Source organism: Phyllostomus hastatus, unplaced genomic scaffold (assembly GCF_019186645.2).
Source record: "Phyllostomus hastatus isolate PE091 unplaced genomic scaffold, TTU_PhHast_1.1 phas_scaffold_345, whole genome shotgun sequence".
In the NCBI taxonomy this organism is placed as follows: Eukaryota; Metazoa; Chordata; class Mammalia; order Chiroptera; family Phyllostomidae; genus Phyllostomus; species Phyllostomus hastatus.
In genome coordinates this window covers 4,424,930-4,445,688 of record NW_025334024.1, presented here as the reverse complement: position 1 = coordinate 4,445,688, position 20,759 = coordinate 4,424,930, and the positions used below count along the sequence as shown (strand labels likewise).

General features: G+C 49.9%; 1 protein-coding gene and 1 long non-coding RNA gene across 3 annotated transcripts; one reads left to right on the top strand and one right to left on the bottom strand.

The window, feature by feature from the left end:
* Positions 1 to 823: 823 nt before the first annotated feature.
* On the bottom strand, positions 824 to 3,678 carry LOC123805763. The gene is made up of 3 exons (XR_006783370.1): positions 3,420 to 3,678; positions 2,436 to 2,647; positions 824 to 1,107 (listed from the first exon to the last, which is right to left on the bottom strand). It is a non-coding gene; the product is annotated as an uncharacterized LOC123805763 (long non-coding RNA).
* An 84-nt stretch (positions 3,679 to 3,762) lies between these two features.
* On the top strand, positions 3,763 to 15,022 carry KLHL36 (kelch like family member 36). Of its 2 annotated transcripts, none has more exons than XM_045818493.1 (5): positions 3,763 to 3,894; positions 6,383 to 6,461; positions 10,702 to 11,775; positions 13,289 to 13,446; positions 14,288 to 15,022. In XM_045818493.1, the coding sequence occupies exons 2-5, from the start codon at positions 6,399 to 6,401 to the stop codon at positions 14,841 to 14,843; spliced, it is 1,851 nt and encodes a 616-aa protein (XP_045674449.1). In that variant the 5' UTR covers positions 3,763 to 3,894; positions 6,383 to 6,398; the 3' UTR covers positions 14,844 to 15,022. The 2 variants fall into 2 exon arrangements, with proteins under 2 accessions (XP_045674449.1, XP_045674450.1); XM_045818494.1 differs by lacking the exon at positions 3,763 to 3,894 and adding an exon at positions 3,922 to 4,320.
* Positions 15,023 to 20,759: the final 5,737 nt, after the last annotated feature.

Here is a 20,759-nt window from a genome sequence, read left to right as displayed (position 1 = left end):
GGGTACTAAGCCACTGTCAGGGAGTTCCTACTAGTATGGCCTTTGGGGGTTGGGGGAGGTCAGAGCCTTACAGATATGTATTCCTCAGACCCACAAGCCCACTTCACCATCAGACACGTGTGCAAAGGTGCATGTGGAAGAATGTTCCCCTGGCATTATTTATGGTATGAAACCAGCTGTGTGCCCAATGATGAGGGGGGATGAATGCATGACCAAATCCAGGGGTCAGATGCACTATCACAATCATATCGTAGCAAAGAACCTATTAACATGACAAAAACTCATATTTGCAAAAAGGATAAAAAAGCAATAACCAAAAGGCCCACACTGCATGACTTCATTGTCATGGATGCATGGAGAATACATATGCATGGGGAAAATACTGGGCTGATTTACACTTAAATGACAGCTGGTCTCCTCAGGTGGGTGCTTTTCTTCCCTTTTGAACATGTCTGTGTTTTCCAAGTTCTCTGCATGGAGCGTGCATCCCTTTTATCCTTGTGCAGAGGCACCACAGTGCAGAGAGCAAGGTGAAGCCAGCAAAATGCGGAGCCAGCTGCCCAGGTTCAAAGCCCAGCTCTGCTCTTTATGAGCTCTGTGATCTCGGGCAAGTGATGTAACTTCTCTGGACCTCAGTTTCCACATCTGTAAACAGGGAAATTAATAGTACCTTCCTCAAAGGGTCAAGGAGATTAAATGAGTGAATATGCGCAGGGAGCTTAGAGCAGTCTAGCATATTACATGAAGGTGTTATCATAGTAAACAAGGGGAAAAGATGAAGAGACGACAATATTGCCAATTATTATTTTTGGATAGTGCAAAACTGCATGGTTTATTACATGGTTCATTTTTCCTTTTGGATTTTTATGTATTTCTCAACCGAAGATGTATTACTTTTTTAACTTGAGGGAAAATGCTAATTAAAGAAAAGAAAGTGAAAGGGTGGTTCACTAAGTGGTACTGGGGAAAACAGGATGAAGTCGGGTTAGCCAAGTCTGCATGTTTTTCAGGTCAAGGTCATGTGTGGATTCCTCAGTTTGTCCCAGGCCCTTACTGCAGGCTTCCCGCCAAGGTTGTGCATCTTCTCATTCATGAAGAACCCAACATCTGGGAGACAGATATCAATGCCAAGCTATAGGCTCTTAAAATATCTATAGCTAAATCTCTCTAGACAGATAGATATAGATAGATCCATATATACAGATATATATTCACATTTATATCTATCCATTGCTAGGGAATCGTTAACTATAACTATAAAAGCATACATCCCACCCAAACACTCTGAATATAACTCTAACGCAAGACCAACCATAATTTGCTCATTTACTTGCTTGCCTCCTTCCCAGAGATCCCTGAAAGTGTCTTCTTCCTCTCCCTGGCAGCTACCACCGTGCCTGACAGATAGCAGGAAGTCCCTAGAAGTCTGCTGAATGAACTAATAAATGAAGGAGTACATGAATTTATTTAATAGAGATTTGTGTATCAAGACACAGGCATAGAGCAACATGTGGGATTTGATTTGTTTGCAGTGGAGAGGGGTCAAGGAAGGATCAAAGATGGGCAAGTAAGGCTTCAGAGTACAGATGATTCCTAAATAAAGTACTGAAGCGTGAACATGTATTTGCCCCCGTAGAAAAGTGGAGAGAGCCCAGGCTGGTATGGCGCAGTGGATTGGGTGCCCGCCTGCAAATCAAAGGGTTGCTAGTTTGATTCCCAGTCAGGGCACATGTCTGGGTTGTGGGCCAGGTCCCCGGTGGGGGGCCTGCAAGAGACAACCACACACTGATGTTTCTCTTCCTCCTTCCCACTTTCTCTAAAAATATATAAATAAATAAAATCTTTTTTAAAAAGTGGGGAGATAGGGGCAGTGACACCATCATTTCAAAGATCCTCTAGGTGATTCCAGGGCTCACTCCCTTTAATTTAAAAAAAAAATATATATATATATATATATATATATATATATATATTCCCCCATATACATTTTCCCCCTATACATTTGTTTCTAAACAAATTTGGTTTTGGATTTTATTTAATTATTCTTAGAGAGAAAGGAAGGGAGGGTGAAAGAAAGGGATAGAAACATTGATGTGTGAGAGAGACACTGATTGGTTGCCCCTTGCACACGCCCCAGCAGGGGATCTGGCCCACAACCCTGGCATGTGCCCTGACTAGGAACCAAACTGATGACCCTTCGCTTTTCGGGCGACACCCAACCAACTGAGCCACACTGGTCAGGGCTGAACAAATTAATATTTAGTACAAATCCCAGACATAAAAAGAAAAAAAATCCCATAAATGTAACACTTTTCAGAAAGGTGTAGGATGTGGATGGGCAACAGACTGAACTAGGAATGGGAAGGCCCTGCTCACAGATGAAGCCACTGAGGCTCAGAGGCAAAGCTCACTCAGAAGAAATTGATGGAACTTACCCCTGGCCAACCTGCCCCTCCTGTATCCTAGAGACACACAGTCCTGCCACCATCACACAAATCTTTTTTATAGCCTTGCTTTGCACCGGCGGCAGCCTTTGGTGAGAGGTGCTAGGGACAGGGTGGGGACAGTGCCAGGCCAGCCTGCTGACAGGCTCCGTGGTACCTTGCTGGGACCCATCTGATGGAGGGGGCCAAGTTGAGTGTTGTGTCTAGAAGAGAAGGAACAAAGAAAGGCCTTGAGGATGTGCCTGGTCACACTGACTCCCTACCTTTTTTTTTTCTTTTCTGGCCCACCTCCATTGGCTGCATCTAGCCATGCTTTCTGTGGCCCTGAAAAGATGCTGGGAACAGAAAAACAGGAAGAGAGAGGTTTGGGTTTTGTTACAGCTTTATCGAGATAGAAGTCCCATATAGCATGCAGTGGTTTTTAGTTTATTCAGAGTTGTGTGATAATCAATAACTGTCTAATTTCAGAACATTTTCATCACCCTCTAAAGAAATCCCTTATTCTTAACAGCCACACACACACCCATTCCCTGCCCCCTCTCCCCCCAGCCCCTGGCAACCACTTAATCCACTTTCTGTCTCTATGGATTTGCCTGTTCTGGACAGTTCATACACATGGGATCATGTCATGTGTGTCCTTTTGTATCCATTCGGCTTCTTTCATTAAGCATATTGTTTCAAGGCTCATCTATGCTGTAGCAGGAGCTGTTTCACAAAAGGACAGGTTGACTGGTGATGGTTAACTTCATTCATTCCACAAATATTCACTGAGCGCCTACCGTGAGCCAGCCCTGGCTGAGCCCAGCCAGAGAGACCCAGCCCTGGAGGGTTTCTGCTGGGGGAGACAGACAATAAGCCAAGGCAAAAGAAAATGATTTAGAATATTAGGTGATGGTAGGCGCTAAAGTAAGGTGTAAGGCTAGAAGGGTGAAGAGAGAGAATGGGACTGAATAGAAAGGTCAGCAAAGGCCTCACTCTAGGGCGAACGCAGGGGACTTTCCAGCGAAGACTGAAATCAGGTGAGAGCGGAGATGCCATCACGACGTTCCCTTCCCAGCACTCCGCTCCTGGACACTATCAGTTCCCCGGGGCCAGGACCTTTCTGGTCTCGTCCACGCCGTGTCCCCACGCCTGGCACCGTGGGTGGCACAGAGTAGGCAGTGTGACTGTGGCAGTCCGGGGGGCCGCGGACCGAGCGGGGAGCAGCCCCACAGCCCGGCGCCCGCCGCCCGCCCCGGGCGCAGGCCCCGCCTCGGCGCCGCCTGAGCCCACCTCCTCTCGGCCGCCGCCATTGGCCGCGCGCGCCTCCGCCCTCGGCCTCGCACTTCCTGGCGGAGCCATGGCTGCGCACCGGTTCGGCCCCGGGGCTCCCGTGCCCGCGCCCCGCCACCCCGCCAGCCCGGCCCCGCCGCCGGGGGTCTCGGCGCCGCGCCCGTAGCGCGCCTCCCAGGTGGGCCTCCGCCAACGCGCCTCCCGCGCGGGACCGACCGGGCGCCGCGCGCCGTCGGGGGGCGGGGGGCGGGCCTGCTCGGGGACGACCCCAGCCCCCGCGAGTGCGACCCCCGTCCGGCCCACCCGCGGCCTCCCTTTGTGCTGGGGGAGGGTGTGCAGCGGCGCGGGGGGAGCCGGGGGAGGGGCACCGCCACCCCCGTAGGTGGGACAGGTGCGGCCTGCGCGGCCGGCCCCCCGCGGCCCAGGTGAGTGTCCCCGCGTCCCGCCGCGGGCGCCGGCCCGGGTTGCGTCCCGACTCCGCCTTCTCCGCCTCCTGGTAGCCGGCTCGAGCCTGCCTGGGCGGCCGTTGTGCCGGCAGTTCCGCCAGGGGGTGCCGGGTCCGAACGAGCCGCAGCAGCGTCCCCGGGGACCCTGCCGGTGACGGGTGAGTGCTGGCGGGCAGCCGCGTCCATCTCCACAACGCTGTGTTTACCCGAGCGCTGAGGACGGGCAGGTTCAGGGTCGAAACCCGGGTCAGAGAGATTAGAGAAGCGGTTCCCTGGGGGCCCTCCCGTCCGGACGTGCCCTCTGTCCCCGTGTTTACGAGAAGATCTTTTATGCATAACTGGGGATCGTCGCTGGCCGTGTGGATGGCCTTGATCCCCCTCGTCTGCTTCCAGGAAGCACGAATGCAGCGGACACCCAACACTTGTAGAAATCGGCCCCAACCCACTTGCCCGGAGACAAAAGGGAACCTACACAAGGGGAAACTCTCTCTAGAAATCTTGGCCTAGAAAAGAAAGCTTTTAGCACTCAGGGCGAACGGAGCCTTGGCTGTCTGCCTGGAGTGGTGGAGAGAGGGACCTGCAGCTTTCTGTGGTCTGACCTTGGGTGAGCCCCTCCTCCACCGGAGCCTAGGTGTCTGAAATGATGGGGCCAGCCGCCTCAGAGGATGGAGGTGAATCCAGGAAGTCAGGGGCGAATGTGGTTTCCTTCCCTTCTCTCTCTGAGCCCCTAGGCTGCTGAGGGTCTGTCAGAAAGGACAGGGGTGGGTGTAGCTGGCCATTGTCACAAAGTGGCTAATTTGTCAGGAGAAGTCTAATCTCTTCCTTCCCCCAGGCAGCTGGACAGCATGGACTGTACCCGAAGTTACTCTTTTGGGAACACTGTAGCCCCTGTGTCAGCAATTATCTTGAAACAATGGTGACTTTTTGTTACATTTTTTTTTTATTAGCAAAGGCTGTTTGTTCAGTAGGTAACAAATGGACTCTTCTCAACCTAGATAGCAGGGGAAGAAATCCTCTTTAAACCCTGGGTCCCAGTATGTAACTTGTGCCCGCATTGCTGGCCTAGCCCTACCCCTGTGTGGCCCCTCTTTCCCCAAAGTCCCCCAGAGCCTGGCTCTGTGCTGTCAGTGAGTTGCTTGGCATTGCAAAGCTTGCAGAAACCTTATCATCACCTGGCACACCAGCCCATTTCATAGACTTGACCGTGAGGTTGAGAGAGGTTAACATGCTTGTTTACGCTGAATGTTCCAGGCAGGGCAAAGGCCCAGAAGGCTTCCTGCCTGCAGGCTTGCGTGCGTTTGTTCGTCCTTCCTTCCTTTTCTTTACTTTCTTTCCTTTCTGTCTTTCTTTCAATTTTTTATGGCCAGGTGGAATAGCCTAGTGGTTAAGTGCATGGAAGCCACTCTGGGTTGGAATCCCAACTCTGCCAGCTCCTTCCTGTGTGACGCTGTCTAGTTACTTCCCCTCACTGCTCTCAGTTTCCTCCTCCACAAGCTGAGGGAAACAATAGTGCTGGCCTCATGGGGTTGTTGTCGGGATTCAGTACCCTACACTCTTAAGTGCTTAAGAAAGCACTTAAACCAGTACCTTTGTCTAGGACATGTTTTACGTGTCATCACTGCACCACATCCTTAACTTCATATTTTAGAAGTATGACACTCTCAAAGACTGGGTCACATTCAGCAGAGCATCACAAAGAAGGGCTCAGGTTTGGTTCCCAGCCGTTTACTAGCTTTGTGACCTTTAACTCAGTAACCTCATCTGTAAAATGGGACACGTGACATCAGCCTGGCCAAGTGGTTGTGGGGGTTAAATGAGACAGCACATGTAAATAAACCCCACAGCTTCGTTCCAGGGTCATTGTCTGGGCCCTGAAATGATAACTCTTGTCATTATAGCCTTGGTCTAGCCAAAGGCCTCTGTGAGATCAGACATCAGAAGGTAGGTATTTGTAGGAGGTAGTTTAGCTAAAGACATGGTTTTGTTGGATTTTGGATGCCAAAGGAACCCTTGTTAAATGTTCTAATTCTAATAACCTGATATTGCCCGCTCACAGCATCAGAGTTGCTTATATTGATAGTACACTGCTTCCTCGCCCTCTGTCTTCCGTGTGACTGCTTTCACCCTTGTCGTTGCTATTGTCCAGCAGAGCCCGGAATTAATGAATGACCTAGAGTCGTTACTATCACTGTGTGCTCAGAAATCCCGTTCTTGTTGTAGGACTGTGACCTCTTTTATGATGGAGGGAAGCCGGCAGACAAGAGTGTCTCGACCCTACAAGATCAGCGAATCCTCAAAGGTCTGTGGATGGTGGCTCACCACCTGTGCAGAGTGCCTGGGAAGTGGGGCGTTATTCTGATGAGCTCATTCTGAGCGGACACACTAGTTTTTTGTTCTTGGTGGTGGTGGTAATTTCCTTAGAGGCAGCACGGGCCAGAAGTGGGGGAACCATAAAATCAGAGAGCTGGGAGTGTGAGGGATGTTAGAAACATGACTGACCTCGTTCATTCTGCACCTCACCCCTGAGGTGGGTGGGGCAGGATCAAGGCCGTGGGATTGCCATTCCCCTCTCCAAGGGCATTCCCCTGCTCCAAGGGCAAGTCCATTGAGAAGCCAGTGCCGACCTTACAGCAGGGGGCAGAACATTGCATACGTGGATGTTAAGGTCCCAGGATCTTACCCTACTGTGACTTTCTGAGGTCCCAGGAGTGCATGAGGGTGGCTTCCCAGGGCTGGGCTACCAACTATGTTACACTGGCTGTATCAAAATCACCGTGGGAAAAGGTGAGGGGGAAGGTGTCTCACTAGAAATGCGTATCTGGCCCCACCCCAGACCTGCTCAGCTAAAATCTGAGAGCTGCACCTGGGAATCCATACCTTCAACAAACTCCTGCAGGGCCTGGCAGCAGCCCCCGCCCCCACAGCTGCTATAAACAAGGGTTGGGGGACCAACCTTCAGGACAGTTCTCGCTTACACCTGCCTCTTTATACATATCAATAACACCATCTTTTCTTCTTTTGGAGATTAAATTTTATGGTTATCTTAGATCATCATTTTTAGGGATACCAATATTTCCCCCAAGGGAGTGGAATTGCTTCTTGGGATATGGAAAGAATTTTGCTTGTTATGATTAAAACACGCTATGCATATAGTACATGCATAGATAAACAGAATATATGTGGTGTTAATAATTCATGGAGGCTATTAGAAAAAATCCCTTAAAAGACTGAAAAAGAAGGTTGAGAAAGACCTCATTAGATAAAGGGAGTTGTGAGCAGACTGTAGATTTGAGGAAAAAATGGAAGAGGTTCTACAGATGTGCATAAAAGAAAAACAGGGTGTAATTTTCAGAAGAGGTTGGTTCTCTGGAGAAACAGTCTCCTATTTCCATTTGCACTCACTGAGAAGGCGCTGCCAAGCCTGGCTTTATCTACTGTGAAAACCCAGGAAGGTCTCGCTGCTGTCTCAAAGGGGCTTTGTTTCAGAGCTTGGCTGAGGAGACAGTGTAGCTTTCTAAGTTTGATAGCGCTAGGAATCTTTGTTCCTGAAAGCCAGATTCTGAGTTGCTCTCTTTCTGAATCGAAGCTTTTAGAAGCAGGGTTCTCTTGGTTGACTGTATTTATGTTCCTAACTATAAGTGTACCTTGATTTTCTAGCCATCAACACACTCACGTAGCCTGTACCCAGAATAAAAATAAAAATAAAAATAATAATTGCCATATCCCTCCAGTCCGTACATTGCCACTCTCCCAACTTCCAACACTGCAGGTCTGCTCGCCCTTGAACTTTGTGTAAATGAGTCAGAAGGCAGGGTCTCCTGTGTGCCTGGGTCTTTTCACTCCACATTATGATCAGAGACTCGCCCCAGTTGCTGTGTGTCGTGGTCGATTGTCCCTTCTCAGTGCAGCAGTGTCCTGTTGTGTGACCACCCCTGTTCATTTACCTGCTCTAAAACGTGTTGATCCATTTAGATGCCGAGTGCTTTTTTAATATGAAATACCCTCTTCCTGCTGCATCTGTCCAGTGTTAGCTCCTGAGTACCTATGTTCACCCACCTTGCCTTGCCTTTGATAAAGTCACTGACCTAGGAAGTGAAGGAGCAAACAGGGTTAATGCCATCAGAGAATGTTGGGGGCTAGGGGCTCTGAAACTGTGCGAAATGCTGCTGTAAAAGGAGCATCTGTTATTGATGTCCCTTTAAAATTGGGAGATCGTATTTGTCTGTTTTTGAAAAGTTCTCATCTCTGCAGCTACGTTAAAATAATCAGAAACAGGCTGTAATCGAGACCCAGGTACAGAATTAAGTGTGCCTAGTTAGCATGGAGACCCAGCTTTAGAAGCAGCCCTGCCCTTTTCCCTGCCCTGGCTCACTGGAGCAGATGGTTCCCCTTGGCAGCTGTCATCCGGGGCTTTCCCTGATCCCCGCCCCTTGGGGCTGTTTCTCTTTTTATACAGCAGCCTGGGGTCATGCGTATCCCTATTTCAGTGTGGAGTCCCAGCACGCCCGTCAGCTTAGAGACAACCAGGGGCCCAGGGTGGGCAGACAGCCCACCTGATGCCCCTCACTCACTTCTTTCCGGACACTGAGCTTTTTTCTAGGACAGCCCACTGCTGCGGTGCTTTTTAATTTCCTTTCTTCAATCCATACCCAAGAGGGGCCCCAAGCCAGCGTGTGTTGGAGCCCAGGCCATTTCTGCTTAATTAGAAGCCAAAACCAGGGTAGCCTGGCTTTCTCTGCTACCAGGCAGAATAAACGGAGTTATCCATGTATTGGACCTAGGAGAAAGCACCCTATAACAGAAGAGCAGTCGAGTCTGGCTCTCCAAACTTGGCTGGGGAGGAAGCTTCGGGCGTTATCTGTCTGGTGTCCTCATCAGAGCGTGAGGTCATCGTCCGCTCCCGTAATGCAGATGGAGCAATTGATGTTGGAATTAGCCAGATGAGGCGGAGCCACAGGGAAATGAAGGACCTCAGCTGCAGATGTGTCGGAGGCAGTAAGGAGCGGATTTGGAGGGGAAGAAAGAAATGAGACCCATTGCCCTAGGACACGTGTGGACAAGTAACCTGTAAGAATTCAGCAGCTTGTGAGCCAGTCACACCGCTGCTCACAGCCACTAAGCCCTCCGCCCGTATTCCTTTCTCCCACCATCTCCCCTTGTCAGGCTTAGTGCCCAGCCAGCCCTTCGCCTCACTTGCCCTCTAATCAACCAGCTCCCTAGTTGATATTTCTGAATGGCCTGTTTTTCTCTATATCGAATTTTCTTGTTGTTTTTATAGTGAGGAAATAAGGAAATGCTCAGTATCCTGAAAGCCAAAAGCATAATTAGCCCTCCATGGATTTAGAAACGATTGTCTAGGTCTGACGTATTTTTGTATCCTCAAAAGCACATGCCAAGCATATAGCACCCAGTAAATGCCTCCTAACTTAAATTTATGGAGTTAATTCATATTAGTCATATTCATTGATTTTTTAAATTCCAGGGTAGCATAGCAATTACAGGTTTGGCCTCTGGAATCAGACCTAGGTTCTAATCTCAGCCCTGCCGCAGTCACTGTGGGGCTTTGGGCAAGTTCCTCAGTCTCTGACCTCATTTTTCCTCATCCGGAAAATGGGCATTATAATAATAGACGTTCCCTTGGAGGGTTTTTGTGATGCTTGAATGAGAGTGCAGGTCAAGTGCACAGCACAGTGCAGGGTGCATATAAGCCCTCAGGAAAATACAGTGTTTTTGCATTTTACGTGCATTGTATTTCTTTAACCCTGGCAATGGCCAGTGAGGCCATGTTTCTGGAAGTAGGATCTCCAGAGCACCTTAGTTTGGATCACTAGAAATGGGGGTCTCTGTAGCATGACCGTGTGTGTGCCTTTCTAAGGCACAGAGAAAGCTGTCTTCCTTCGGCACAGAGCCTCGGTGGGGGCTGACAATCACAACAGCTTCCCTTGAGCAGGCTCTTTGCCATGACTGTCTCATTGACAACTCCCTGCCCCCCCCGGAACCCGAGTGGTGACTCCCCCTCACCCTCACTGGTGAGATGAGGAAATGGAGGCTCAGAGCCTCCTCGTGGCCCAACCAAGAGCACACAGCAGGAAGGGGCAGGGCTGGGTGCAAACCGTGATTCTGTCTGACTCTAGAGGCTACGTCTGGAGCCACTTCTCCATCCTGACAGGACAGCATGTTTCCAATCTGTTTGCTCATGACCCACAGGAAGAAAGGGAGGGAGGGAAGGAAGAAAGAAAACTTCTAGGAATCTTATTTATAAAGAAGGAAAAGAGAGAAATGAGGAAGAGAGGAAAGAAGGAAGGAAGGTTGGTTTTAGGAATTTTCATTATAAAGAAGGAGAAGAAGGAAGGAAGGATATGTATAATATACGCACACACTATTTCCTGCAATGCACTCTTGTTTCTTGTTCTCCTTCAGTGCACTGTATTTAAAATGCTGTTCGTGTCCCCCTAGGTGGACTCCTGCAGCTATGGGTGGGTTGCGGTTGGTGCACCTCCTCCCTTTGGGCCCAGGTGCAATCAGGTGCTCTTCCACAGGTGTACCGCTGGGCTGAGCACTCGACGACAGTGCTGCAGCGGCTGAATGATCAGCGTCTACATGGCCTCTTCTGTGACATTGTCCTGGTGGCCGACGAGCAGCGCGTGCCAGCTCACCGCAACCTGCTGGCTGTGTGCAGTGACTACTTCAATTCCATGTTCACCCTGGGCATGCGTGAGGCCTTCCAGAAGGAAGTGGAGCTGATTGGTGCCTCCTACATTGGCCTCAAGGCTGTGGTGGACTTCTTGTATGGCGGAGAGTTGGCGTTGGACGGCGGCAACATTGATTACATCCTGGAGACGGCCCACCTGCTGCAGATCTGGACTGTGGTGGATTTCTGCTGTGAGTACCTGGAGCAGGAGGTGAGTGAGGACAACTACCTGTATCTGCAGGAGCTGGCCTCCATCTACAGCCTCAAGCGGCTGGATGCCTTCATTGATGGCTTTATCCTGAGCCACTTTGGCACGCTGTCCTTCACACCTGACTTCCTGCAGAACATCTCCATGCAGAAGCTGTGCGTCTACCTGAGCAGCAGCGAGGTGCAGCGGGAATGTGAGCATGACCTGCTGCAGGCTGCCCTGCAGTGGCTGACGCAGCAGCCGGAGCGCGAGGCCCACGCCTACCAGGTGCTGGAGCACATCCACTTCCCGCTCATCCCCAAGAATGACCTGTTGCACCGAGTCAAGCCAGCTGTGTGCTCACTGCTGCCCCGGGAGGCCAACTGTGAAGGCTTCATCGAGGAGGCCGTGCGCTACCACAACAGCCTGGCAGCCCAGCCAGTCATGCAGACCAAGCGCACGGCACTCCGCACCAACGAGGAGTGCCTGCTGTTTGTGGGCGGCGAGGTCTCCGAACGGTGTCTGGAGCTCAGTGACGACACCTGCTACCTGGATGCCAAGAGTGAGCAGTGGGTCAAGGAGACACCCCTGCCAGCCCGGCGGAGCCACCACTGTGTTGCCGTGCTGGGGGGGTTCATCTTCATCGCTGGTGGCAGCTTCTCGAGGGACAATGGAGGGGACGCAGCGTCCAATCTTCTTTATAGGTATGACCCCCGCTGTAAACAGTGGATCAAGGTGAGATTAAAGCCAGATTCTTTCTTTACTCTTGAGGACTTTCGATCTCTCTAACCTAGCCTTGACTGCCCCTCCCTTCTCTCTGGCCTTGGCCAGTTCCCGCTTCTGAATAAAGTGTGATGATAAAGTGATGATGAGCCACCTAGTTCCTACACTCCCCTGTGCCCGCATGAGGACTGACCTTTTGCAGGGTCAGCCTACAACTTTCTGCACCGGTAGAAACATTCTACATCTGCAGTATCTGATGTAGTAGCCACAAACAATTTGTGGCAACTGGGCTCTTGAAATGTAGCCAGTGGGACTGAAGGACTGAACTTTCTATTGGATTTCACTTTAACTCATTTACATTTGCGTGTACATGGCCACAGGAGGCTGGTGGCAACCTTATCAGATAGCACCGACCTAGAGAGTTGACCCATAGTTCAAACACTCTTCCCTGTGGCTCAGAATCTCAGCCAAGCTCCACTTTCAAAAGGGTTTGGAGCTGGTTTAAGTAGGTCGTGAGGGCTCACACCTTGGGCAGGTGTGGCGGCTAACTCCAGGAAGAGCACAGGTCTTGGCGTCAGACCTGAGTTCACATCCCAGTTTGGCTAAATCGTAGCTGGGAAGTTCAGACTTGTCCCTTGCCCTCTGCAAATTTCAGCTTCTCCCTCTCTGGAATGGGCGGAGGGACATTGACCCTCCAGTGTCAGGGGTAGTAGCTCACGTGGATTGGCAAGTGCCTGGTGGAGGGAAGGTGTTCTTTTGCTCCACGAATGCCTCTCCAGTCCACATGCATTGAAGCTGGTCTCAGTCTTGATACTTGCACCTCAGTGATTTTACTTACCTTGGTGCTTTTCTGAGCTCAGAACTCAGAATGGACTCTGGTGATCTTTTGATTTAATTCTCAGAAATCTAAACCCACCCACCAAGGTATAAGTGCTGCCACAAGAAAGAGGCTCTCAGCTTTGGAGCCCACCCTCGGAAGCTTCGTAGCCATGGCAGCCTGAATGCATGGGCTCCATGGGACTGTGTTGATTTGTGTGTTCTTCTTGGATTATTAAAAAAAAAAAAAGGTGGGCCTTCTGCTTGTTAATTTCCTCTTGAGTGCCACTTTTTGCCTGTTAACACAGATGGTGATCAGCATTAATTTAAAAACTATCTGATGGGAGTGGCAAGAGGAAAAGTGAATTTTTATTTCAGGAAATCACTAAATTAGCAATCGTGAACTGCATGTCCTACAGAATTCAAGTACACGAGGCTGGACACATGGCCAACCAAGTTTGGGGAGCTATGTCCTCCAAACCCTTCTTGGGGATTTGCAGTGTCTCAGGGGTCCTTGGGAACTCCGAGAAGTGCCTCTTAAAAGAACCTTCCTTCTGGACGTTTGACTCCCTTTCCCCCAAACTCACTTGGCCGCTGCCTCCCCTTCCTAGCCTTGAGTGTTCCATAGGACACCGGTGGGAAGTGATGCTAGATGTGGACTCTGTCCAGGGTTTGGGGAAGGGAAGGTACAGGTGTCGTGCCTTCACAGGTGGCCTCCATGAACCAGCGTCGTGTGGATTTCTACCTTGCCTCCATCGAAGACATGCTAGTGGCCGTCGGTGGCCGGAATGAGAATGGAGCTCTCTCGTCAGTAGAGACTTACAGTCCCAAGACTGACTCCTGGTCCTACGTGGCCGGCTTGCCCAGGTGATTGGGGATTTTGTGGCAGACTTCATAGGTGATGACTTTGGGGTTACAATTCAGTCCACCTCACTTTCTGGATTTTCTGGCCTCTAATTCCAGGGAGAATGTCCTTGCTTGTCAGTAGCTGGGCAGACCATGAGAGGCAGGAGGCTTGGTGGTGACGGGTTGGGGCTCCTGTTCCAGGCCATTCGAGTGCAAGTGTCGGCTCTGCTGTTGAGACACATCCCTCAGTGTCTGAGTCTGTTCACTTCCCGAGTGCACGGCACAGGCCACCGCCCCTGTAGAGCCGCACAGAAGAGCTTCCCTGCCCTGAGATCCCTTGTGCTCCACCCCCTCGTCCCTCCCCTTCCCCCGTGCTGCTGGCCACCGCTGACACTTTTCTGTCCCTGTGATCTCGACTCCTCCAGAGTGCCTGAAGGTTGGCACTTTGTTTCCTCCCCTGTTTGTTATGTAGTTGATCAGGTGCGTGTGTGGCCTCCAGGGCGTGCTGTTGCTGTGTTCGGCCCTTACCAGAAGGCCAGCAGTCTGTAGTTAGTGCCCATTTCTCAGAGGGGAAGTGGAGAGGGGGCACAGCTGGGAATTCTCTCCCAGGCAGTCTGGCTGCAAAGCTGTCTGTTTACCCGCCCTGCTCTGCCACTCCCTGTGCCGTGACAGCTACCATCCACAGAGTAATCACAGGGTGCCTGCCCCTGTGTTATCCCCTCAAATCCTCACGGGCCCCTGAGAGGACGGGTTGTCCCCTTTTGCAGAGGAAAAGACTGAGGCCTTGGCAATGGAGGCCCAGCCCAGGGCGGCACGGCACCCCTCATTGTCTCCGTCCACCCATGTGTCCATCTCTCCACAGGTTCACATATGGCCACGCGGGCACCATCTACAAAGACTTCGTGTACATCTCGGGGGGCCACGACTACCAAATCGGCCCCTACCGCAAGAACCTGCTGTGCTACGACCACCGGACGGACGTGTGGGAGGAGCGCCGGCCCATGACCACCGCGCGGGGCTGGCACAGCATGTGCAGCCTGGAGGACCGCATCTACTGCATCGGGGGCAGCGACGACAGCGTGGAGTCCATGGAGCGCTTCGACGTGCTGGGTGTCGAGGCCTACAGCCCGCAGTGCAACCAGTGGACCCGAGTGGCCCCGCTGCTGCACGCCAACAGCGAGTCCGGCGTGGCCGTGTGGCAGGGCCGCATTTACATCCTGGGCGGCTACAGCTGGGAGAACACAGCCTTCTCCAAGACGGTCCAGGTGTACGACCGCGAGAAGGACAAGTGGAGCAAAGGCACTGACCTGCCCAAGGCCATTGCCGGGGTGTCTGCCTGCGTCTGCGCCCTGAAGCCTCGGCTGGAGGACAAGAAGAAGAAGGGCAAGGCCAAGAGGCACCAGGACCGGGGCCAGTGATCCCGCCCGTGCCTGCTGGGGCCGTGTCCCCACCGCCACCTCCCGAGTGTCTGTAGACCAGCAGCAACTTCCTAGAACCCTGGAACCATTATGCACCACTTAGCAGCTTTTTTTTTTACTTTTATGATTCTTGGTATTTCTATATCACCGTAACCAATTAAATATTCTACGTAACTTTACATATTATCTTGCTTGAATAATTAAACCTGGGCCCAGGCAGGAAATATCCCCTTATGTCTGCTCAGGGCTTCTCCCCACATTACAAGTCTCTGGGGGTTCTCCCAACCGTCCCCCTGAGAATAGCTAGGGCAGGGGTTACGTAGAAATTTTTGGAGTGAAACTGGAGGCTTTGGTGGGACATTTCAGGTCCTCTGGTCTCTGCCTCCCCAAACCTGGCTGATTTTTTAAAAATGCAAATTCCTGGGCCCTGCCTCAGAATAATTGGGTCTAAAACTACCAGGAGTGGTGGGAGGAGTGGCTGGAAACTATTTTAACCAGTTCCTGGAATGACTGAGCATTGTTTGGGAATCACTGGCAAAGTCAAGTGTAGTCATTTTTACAAGTGGGGACACAGGGACCCCGAGAGGGTGGAGAAGCGACCAAGGGTCACCGGCTCACCAGACAACAAGTGAGACTTGGAACTTCTCACCTGGGAGGTGTCAGGTAACTTGTTTCTGAATACTCTGTTTTCCTGGTCGGTACTCTTCCTGAATGCTGAAAGGGTATAGGTAATCAGGGAGGAAGTGGGGAAAAGGCATGAAGCTCTTTATAAATATTCTGTAATTTGCCCTTTTTAAAACTTTTCCCTGGCACCCACTGTTTCTGATGTGCTGAGCCCCTCAGTCTACATTCATTTGTCAGGAAAGGAAAAGGGGGCACCCTTGAATATGCCATTGTCCTCTGTGACTCTGGCTCCTAGAGGCATTGAAGGCTTTTACATGAGTGAGCGCATGTTAATCCCTCAGAAGGTTGAGTGTCTCCCCAACTCACCCACTCAAGGGGCAGACCCTGGTCCCAGCTGTCTGCTGCTAAGTACAAGCAGTTTTGTGCTGCTGGGCAAATTCTGTAACAAGTCTTGAGCTGTCTCCTCACTCATTAAGTGACAGAGTTGGATGACATCGTGGCCAGGCTCCTCCCAGAGTTTAAGCTATGTCAGTCTACATAAGCTGTTAAAATATTTGGCACCTCCTTTTGAGATGTGTGACCGCCATGCCTGGGTTTCTGCAGTCACCAGAACAGCCAGAGTATATGCCCTTTAAGGAGAGTTTGAGACTAATGCCCAAGATGCTGTGTAACAAATATAACGTGATGGGAGGAGAGGAATGTGATCAGGTTTAATCACAAGCCAGAGGAAGCATTAATGACCTGTACCTTGGCAGTGATCTGACTGCAAAGAGGGGAAAATTTGAAGGTGTGTGGTTAACATTGATATTAGACTATGGATCTCAGTTTCCTTTATTTTATTTTTTTTGCCTCTACTGCACTTCCTTTCCTTGCCTTCAAGGTTTACCGTGATTTTGAGAACAACCAGGAGAGCTGAGAGTGCCTGGGCATTTAAAACCTCCAGTACCCACATCAGTGCCCTCCATTGCTAGTTGGGCAAGCAGTCTGCGTAGTTAGCTGAGTCCTTGTATGTGGGAGTCTTTGGAGGCTTACAAACTGTTGAGAAGTTCTGCAGGGCATGCATACAAACCAACCAAAAAACTACACTCTTGTGGCTTGACAACCCTTCTGTGTATTAAAGGTTCTGAGAAGTCCTGCATTAACTGCTAACCTTCCATCAACCAGCACCTCCAGACTTCACTGAGCCTGAAACCCTTTTTTGTCCCGTACCTAGGCTCAGCCCTCCACGAAACACGCTTTGCAGAACTTCTACCAACTTTGGGGTAGCTTAGCACCTTCCTATTCCAGGAGCGGTTTCATCACTTGAAAACACTCTACAAGGCATAAAAAATACGGTCTTTTCTCCCCTGCTCGGCCCAAGTCATAAACCAAGTGGTGGTCAACCAGAACCCAGAGGCAGGTGGGGAAGAGCTCATAGAAAGACTGTTTGTGTTTCGTGGAGATACCTGACTTTGACCTTGGGGAGAGGGCAGCCGTCAGTTTTTAGCTTAAGCCAGCTGCATTTCTGACTGCCAGGACACGTCCCAGGATGCAGGCCTCCGGCCTCTTTTCTGACTTGTGCCTTCGTCAATCACAGTGTCCTGCACCGAGTATTTTTTGATGTCTCTCGTTCTGCTCTGAAGGCAGTTTGTAACCTACGTGGCTTAGAAGCTGACATTGAGGTTGAAGGGACATTTCTTTAAAAGTGGACTCTTGTGGACCAACATCAAATAATTGGTGGTGGCTCCACTTACACTAAGAAACATTTTCAAGCTCATCAGGGTCAGTGGAAAAGAGCGGCGTGACCATGAGCCTGGGCATGGGAACGCCACGTGGCGGGCCCCGTGCTGGTTTTCGTTGCCCATGTTTCCAGATGGAAATCACTCCACTGTGCAGCCCAACTAAGAATGGAAGAAAATGGCTTTTCACTCCGTTTGGCAGAGCTTGGGGGTGTGCTCAGGCCGATGGCCGTTTGAACTGCGTAATCTTGAAGGTGTTGTTTCCAACCGAAGTAACAAAGACCCGGATTCTTGCAGGCCACCGTCTAGAGACAAAAACAGCAACAGCCACTCTTGTCCCATCCAGCTGTCGATGCTTCAAGCTGAACTTTGAGAATATCTGGATCAGTTGTTTTGTTTTGTTTTTTAGTCTTTCAAAATGAGGATGGTGGACTTTTATCCAGGTGGGGTTTTTTTTCCCCTCTCACTTTTAAAGTACTAGAGTTTTAACTTCGTATTAGTTGTAGGTTTTGAGTTTGATCCTCAGTTAGAATCCTGATTGCTTAAGACATAGATGGAGTAATGGACGGGGATAGAAAAGCTGGAGAAACCCGTACCCCTCGCGGTGGGCTCTCTACTGTCTCAGCAACTTGCTTGCACGGATGGCTCAGTCAGTATTTTTAACATTCTGCCCTTTTAGATAGACCACCAGGTAGGACTTCTAGATCTTGAGCTGAGCAGAGAACTTCATGTGTGTATTATATACTGAATGTTCCACCCCTGCCCCTGACGGGTAAGGTGACCTGGCCTCAGTGTGACTTAGTGCAGACCCCAGAAGCCAGTCCTGAGGGGTGTTCAGTTTAGGGTGTGAACCCAAATGCCAAAAGAGGGTGGAGTCCCTCCCCTGAGGTCCAGGGTCTCACTCTGTGAGTTCAAGTGAGTTCACCTGTGGTTCAAAGCACCTGGCTCCACCTCCGGGAGTGAATGACGTTTTGGTAATGTGAGCAATGTTGGATGGGAGAGGGTCCCTTATAGAGTTACTAGCCTCTCTCTGCCCTGGTCCTCCATGGCATGCACTTGGCCAGCTCCAGCCTGAGCGGCACCTCACAGGCCCGTTAGCTCTTGGAGTTTTGGGCTAGACTCTCAAACTGCTGGTCCCTAACCTGGACAGGCAGTTCCAGCTGTGGCCTGGACATCCTCGCTGTCCCTGCAGATTCTGAATGTCTTCAGAGGGGAGGGCGTGGTGTCCTACAGTTTAGGACAAACCTTTGTAGTACAGGGCAGCTCTGTAGGTACTTGGAGATCCTGCCGAGCGCATCTGCCAAGCAGGGCAGTTTTTAAAGTTTTTTGAAATGTTTTGATACTTTTTGATACCATTTGCTAATAACCGTTTTGTAGGTTGCCTGCCGGGGTTTTCCACCTCACCCCTACCCGCTCCCCCTTGAGCTTGCACTAGACAGCAAATGTCCTGTGGTCAGTGCTGGCATATTGCCATGTGGCTTTGTCTGGGATCTTGCTCTCTGTGGCTGTGATCTCATACAACTCTTGAATTTTGTAAGGCCACACATGGCCCCTGAATATGACCTTGACTGTCTTGGGCTCCCAGCTGAGCAAGAGGACACTGACTTGCCAAGAGGACACTCTTACTCCCTAAATAGATGTCCCGCACTTCTTCCAAAGCTCCTACCTCAGCAGTGCACGCAGAGTTGAAAAGATGCCTGAGGACAGATTCATAGATCACCTTTCTCATACGGGTCATTTCTCAACCCAGGGCATGGCTGGGGTCCGGATCCAATCTCGTCCACCCTGTCTTAAAGAAATTTTAACTCGAAGTCCACAAAATCTGTAAGAATGAGCCATCCTGCACTTTATAGAAGTGTTGCCCTCAGCGTTGGAGGCTGTTCATTTCTTTTTTTTTTTTCCCCCTAACATGGATATAATTGGTGGCTTCTAAGGATGTTCTGGGGATCTCAAATTGGTTTTTGGTTGCCTTAGTTAAAAGAGTTGAATGAATGTGCAAATCTGGTGGGGGGTGGGGGGAGGGCAGCAGGGAGAACCTTGCACGTCAGTTTTCTTTGAGAAAAAGAACTCCACCCTTTCAAAGTTACCTAAAGCCATTTTACAGGTTTCCTTGCAATTGAAGGATGAATAAAGTCCTTTGGATAGATTGAAGTTAATCATCACCACCAGCCTTCTGTCAAAATTAGTAAGATATTTGAGAAGTAATTCATTGGGTATGTTCTGGCTACTAATGTTACCAAAATCTGTAATTGTGTTTTTGTTTTTTAATTTGCTGCCTTTGTATTTGTAACTTTATGACACTCAAAGCTTTTCTGTGTCTTATTTCTTTTTAATTAATTTCCTGCATGTTTTTTTCTTTAATTCTATACAGAGTACTCAATTCTTGAAACACATTAAAATGATTTGCCTGCTAGGGTATGGCTTATTTTATAATTACATTCCTAGTCTTGTGTGGTTATTGTAATGATCTTTAGTCCTATTTTCTCTGCCCAAATAAAAAAAGAACCCCTTGCATGTTGAGACCAAATATAATTTGGAAATTAACCAGACTGCCTTTTAGTGTTGTGGGATGCTGGGACATTTTGATTCTGCTTTCATTGTGCTTCTAATTACTGTATTTTGCCAGGAATTTAATTCAGATCCTTGATTGCAGCACTAGTCCTTTGACCTGAAATGAAACTGTTTGCTCAAATTTGTGTCAGTGGGGGTAATTTGAGAAGAAAAGAAAACCAGAAGCCAGGGAAACATGTTTATGACAAGCAATTTATTATCTTTATGAGAAGGATATAGTATCATCTCTATAAGAACAGAGTTCACTTTACTTCCCTTGGGGCCCAGGAAGAAGAGGGCAGCCTGCCCTGCTGTGGTTTTCCAAGGCCGGCAGACCGGCCCAGTCACAACTGGGCACCTCCAGCAGTTCAGCCCCGGCAGGATGGTGAGGGTACCTGCTGTGCCCATCACACCTGGAAACTGGGTTCAAATTTGCATCTGAGCCAGTGAGCTGCCCCAAATGGGACACTGGCTGCCAGATGCTAAAGTCGCTGGGATTCTTTCATTGCAACCTCAGAAGAACCTTAGGTTAGAAATGATACTTTTCACCCTGACTGGTATGACTCAGTTGGCTGAGCATCGACGCACAAAGAAAGATCGCAGGTTCAGTTCCTGGTCAGGGCACCTGCCTGAGTTGCAGGTTTGGTCCCTGAGCCAGGCGCATATGAGAGGCAATTGACTGATGTTTCTCTCCCTTTCTTCCTCCCTTCCCCTCTCTAAAAATAAATAAATAAATATTTGTTTACAAAAAGAAATGATACTTTTCCCATTTTCGAGATGATGAATGCAAGGCTAGGGTTAATGATCTTGCCCATGCTGAATGAGCTTACCTACCCAGCTGGTCCGTGCTACAGTTGCTCCAGGTTCCCTTGAATGCAATACCTTAGACAAAGACTTGAAGGCAGGTGGTTTTGCGGGGGGAGGTGGTCCCCAGGAAACCAGAGAGAGACAGAGAAGAAGCAAAAGCTGATACGAATGTGCCTTATCTATTGCCAAATAATAAACCATCCCCAAGTAATAGCTT

Coding starts and splice junctions, on each gene's coding strand:
- KLHL36 (XM_045818493.1), top strand. CDS start 6,399: ATGATGGAGGGAAGCCGGCAGACAAGAGTGTCTCGACCCTACAAGATC. Junction 6,462..10,701: donor AGATCAGCGAATCCTCAAAG/GTCTGTGGATGG, acceptor GCTCTTCCACAG/GTGTACCGCTGGGCTGAGCA. Junction 13,447..14,287: donor TACGTGGCCGGCTTGCCCAG/GTGATTGGGGAT, acceptor ATCTCTCCACAG/GTTCACATATGGCCACGCGG.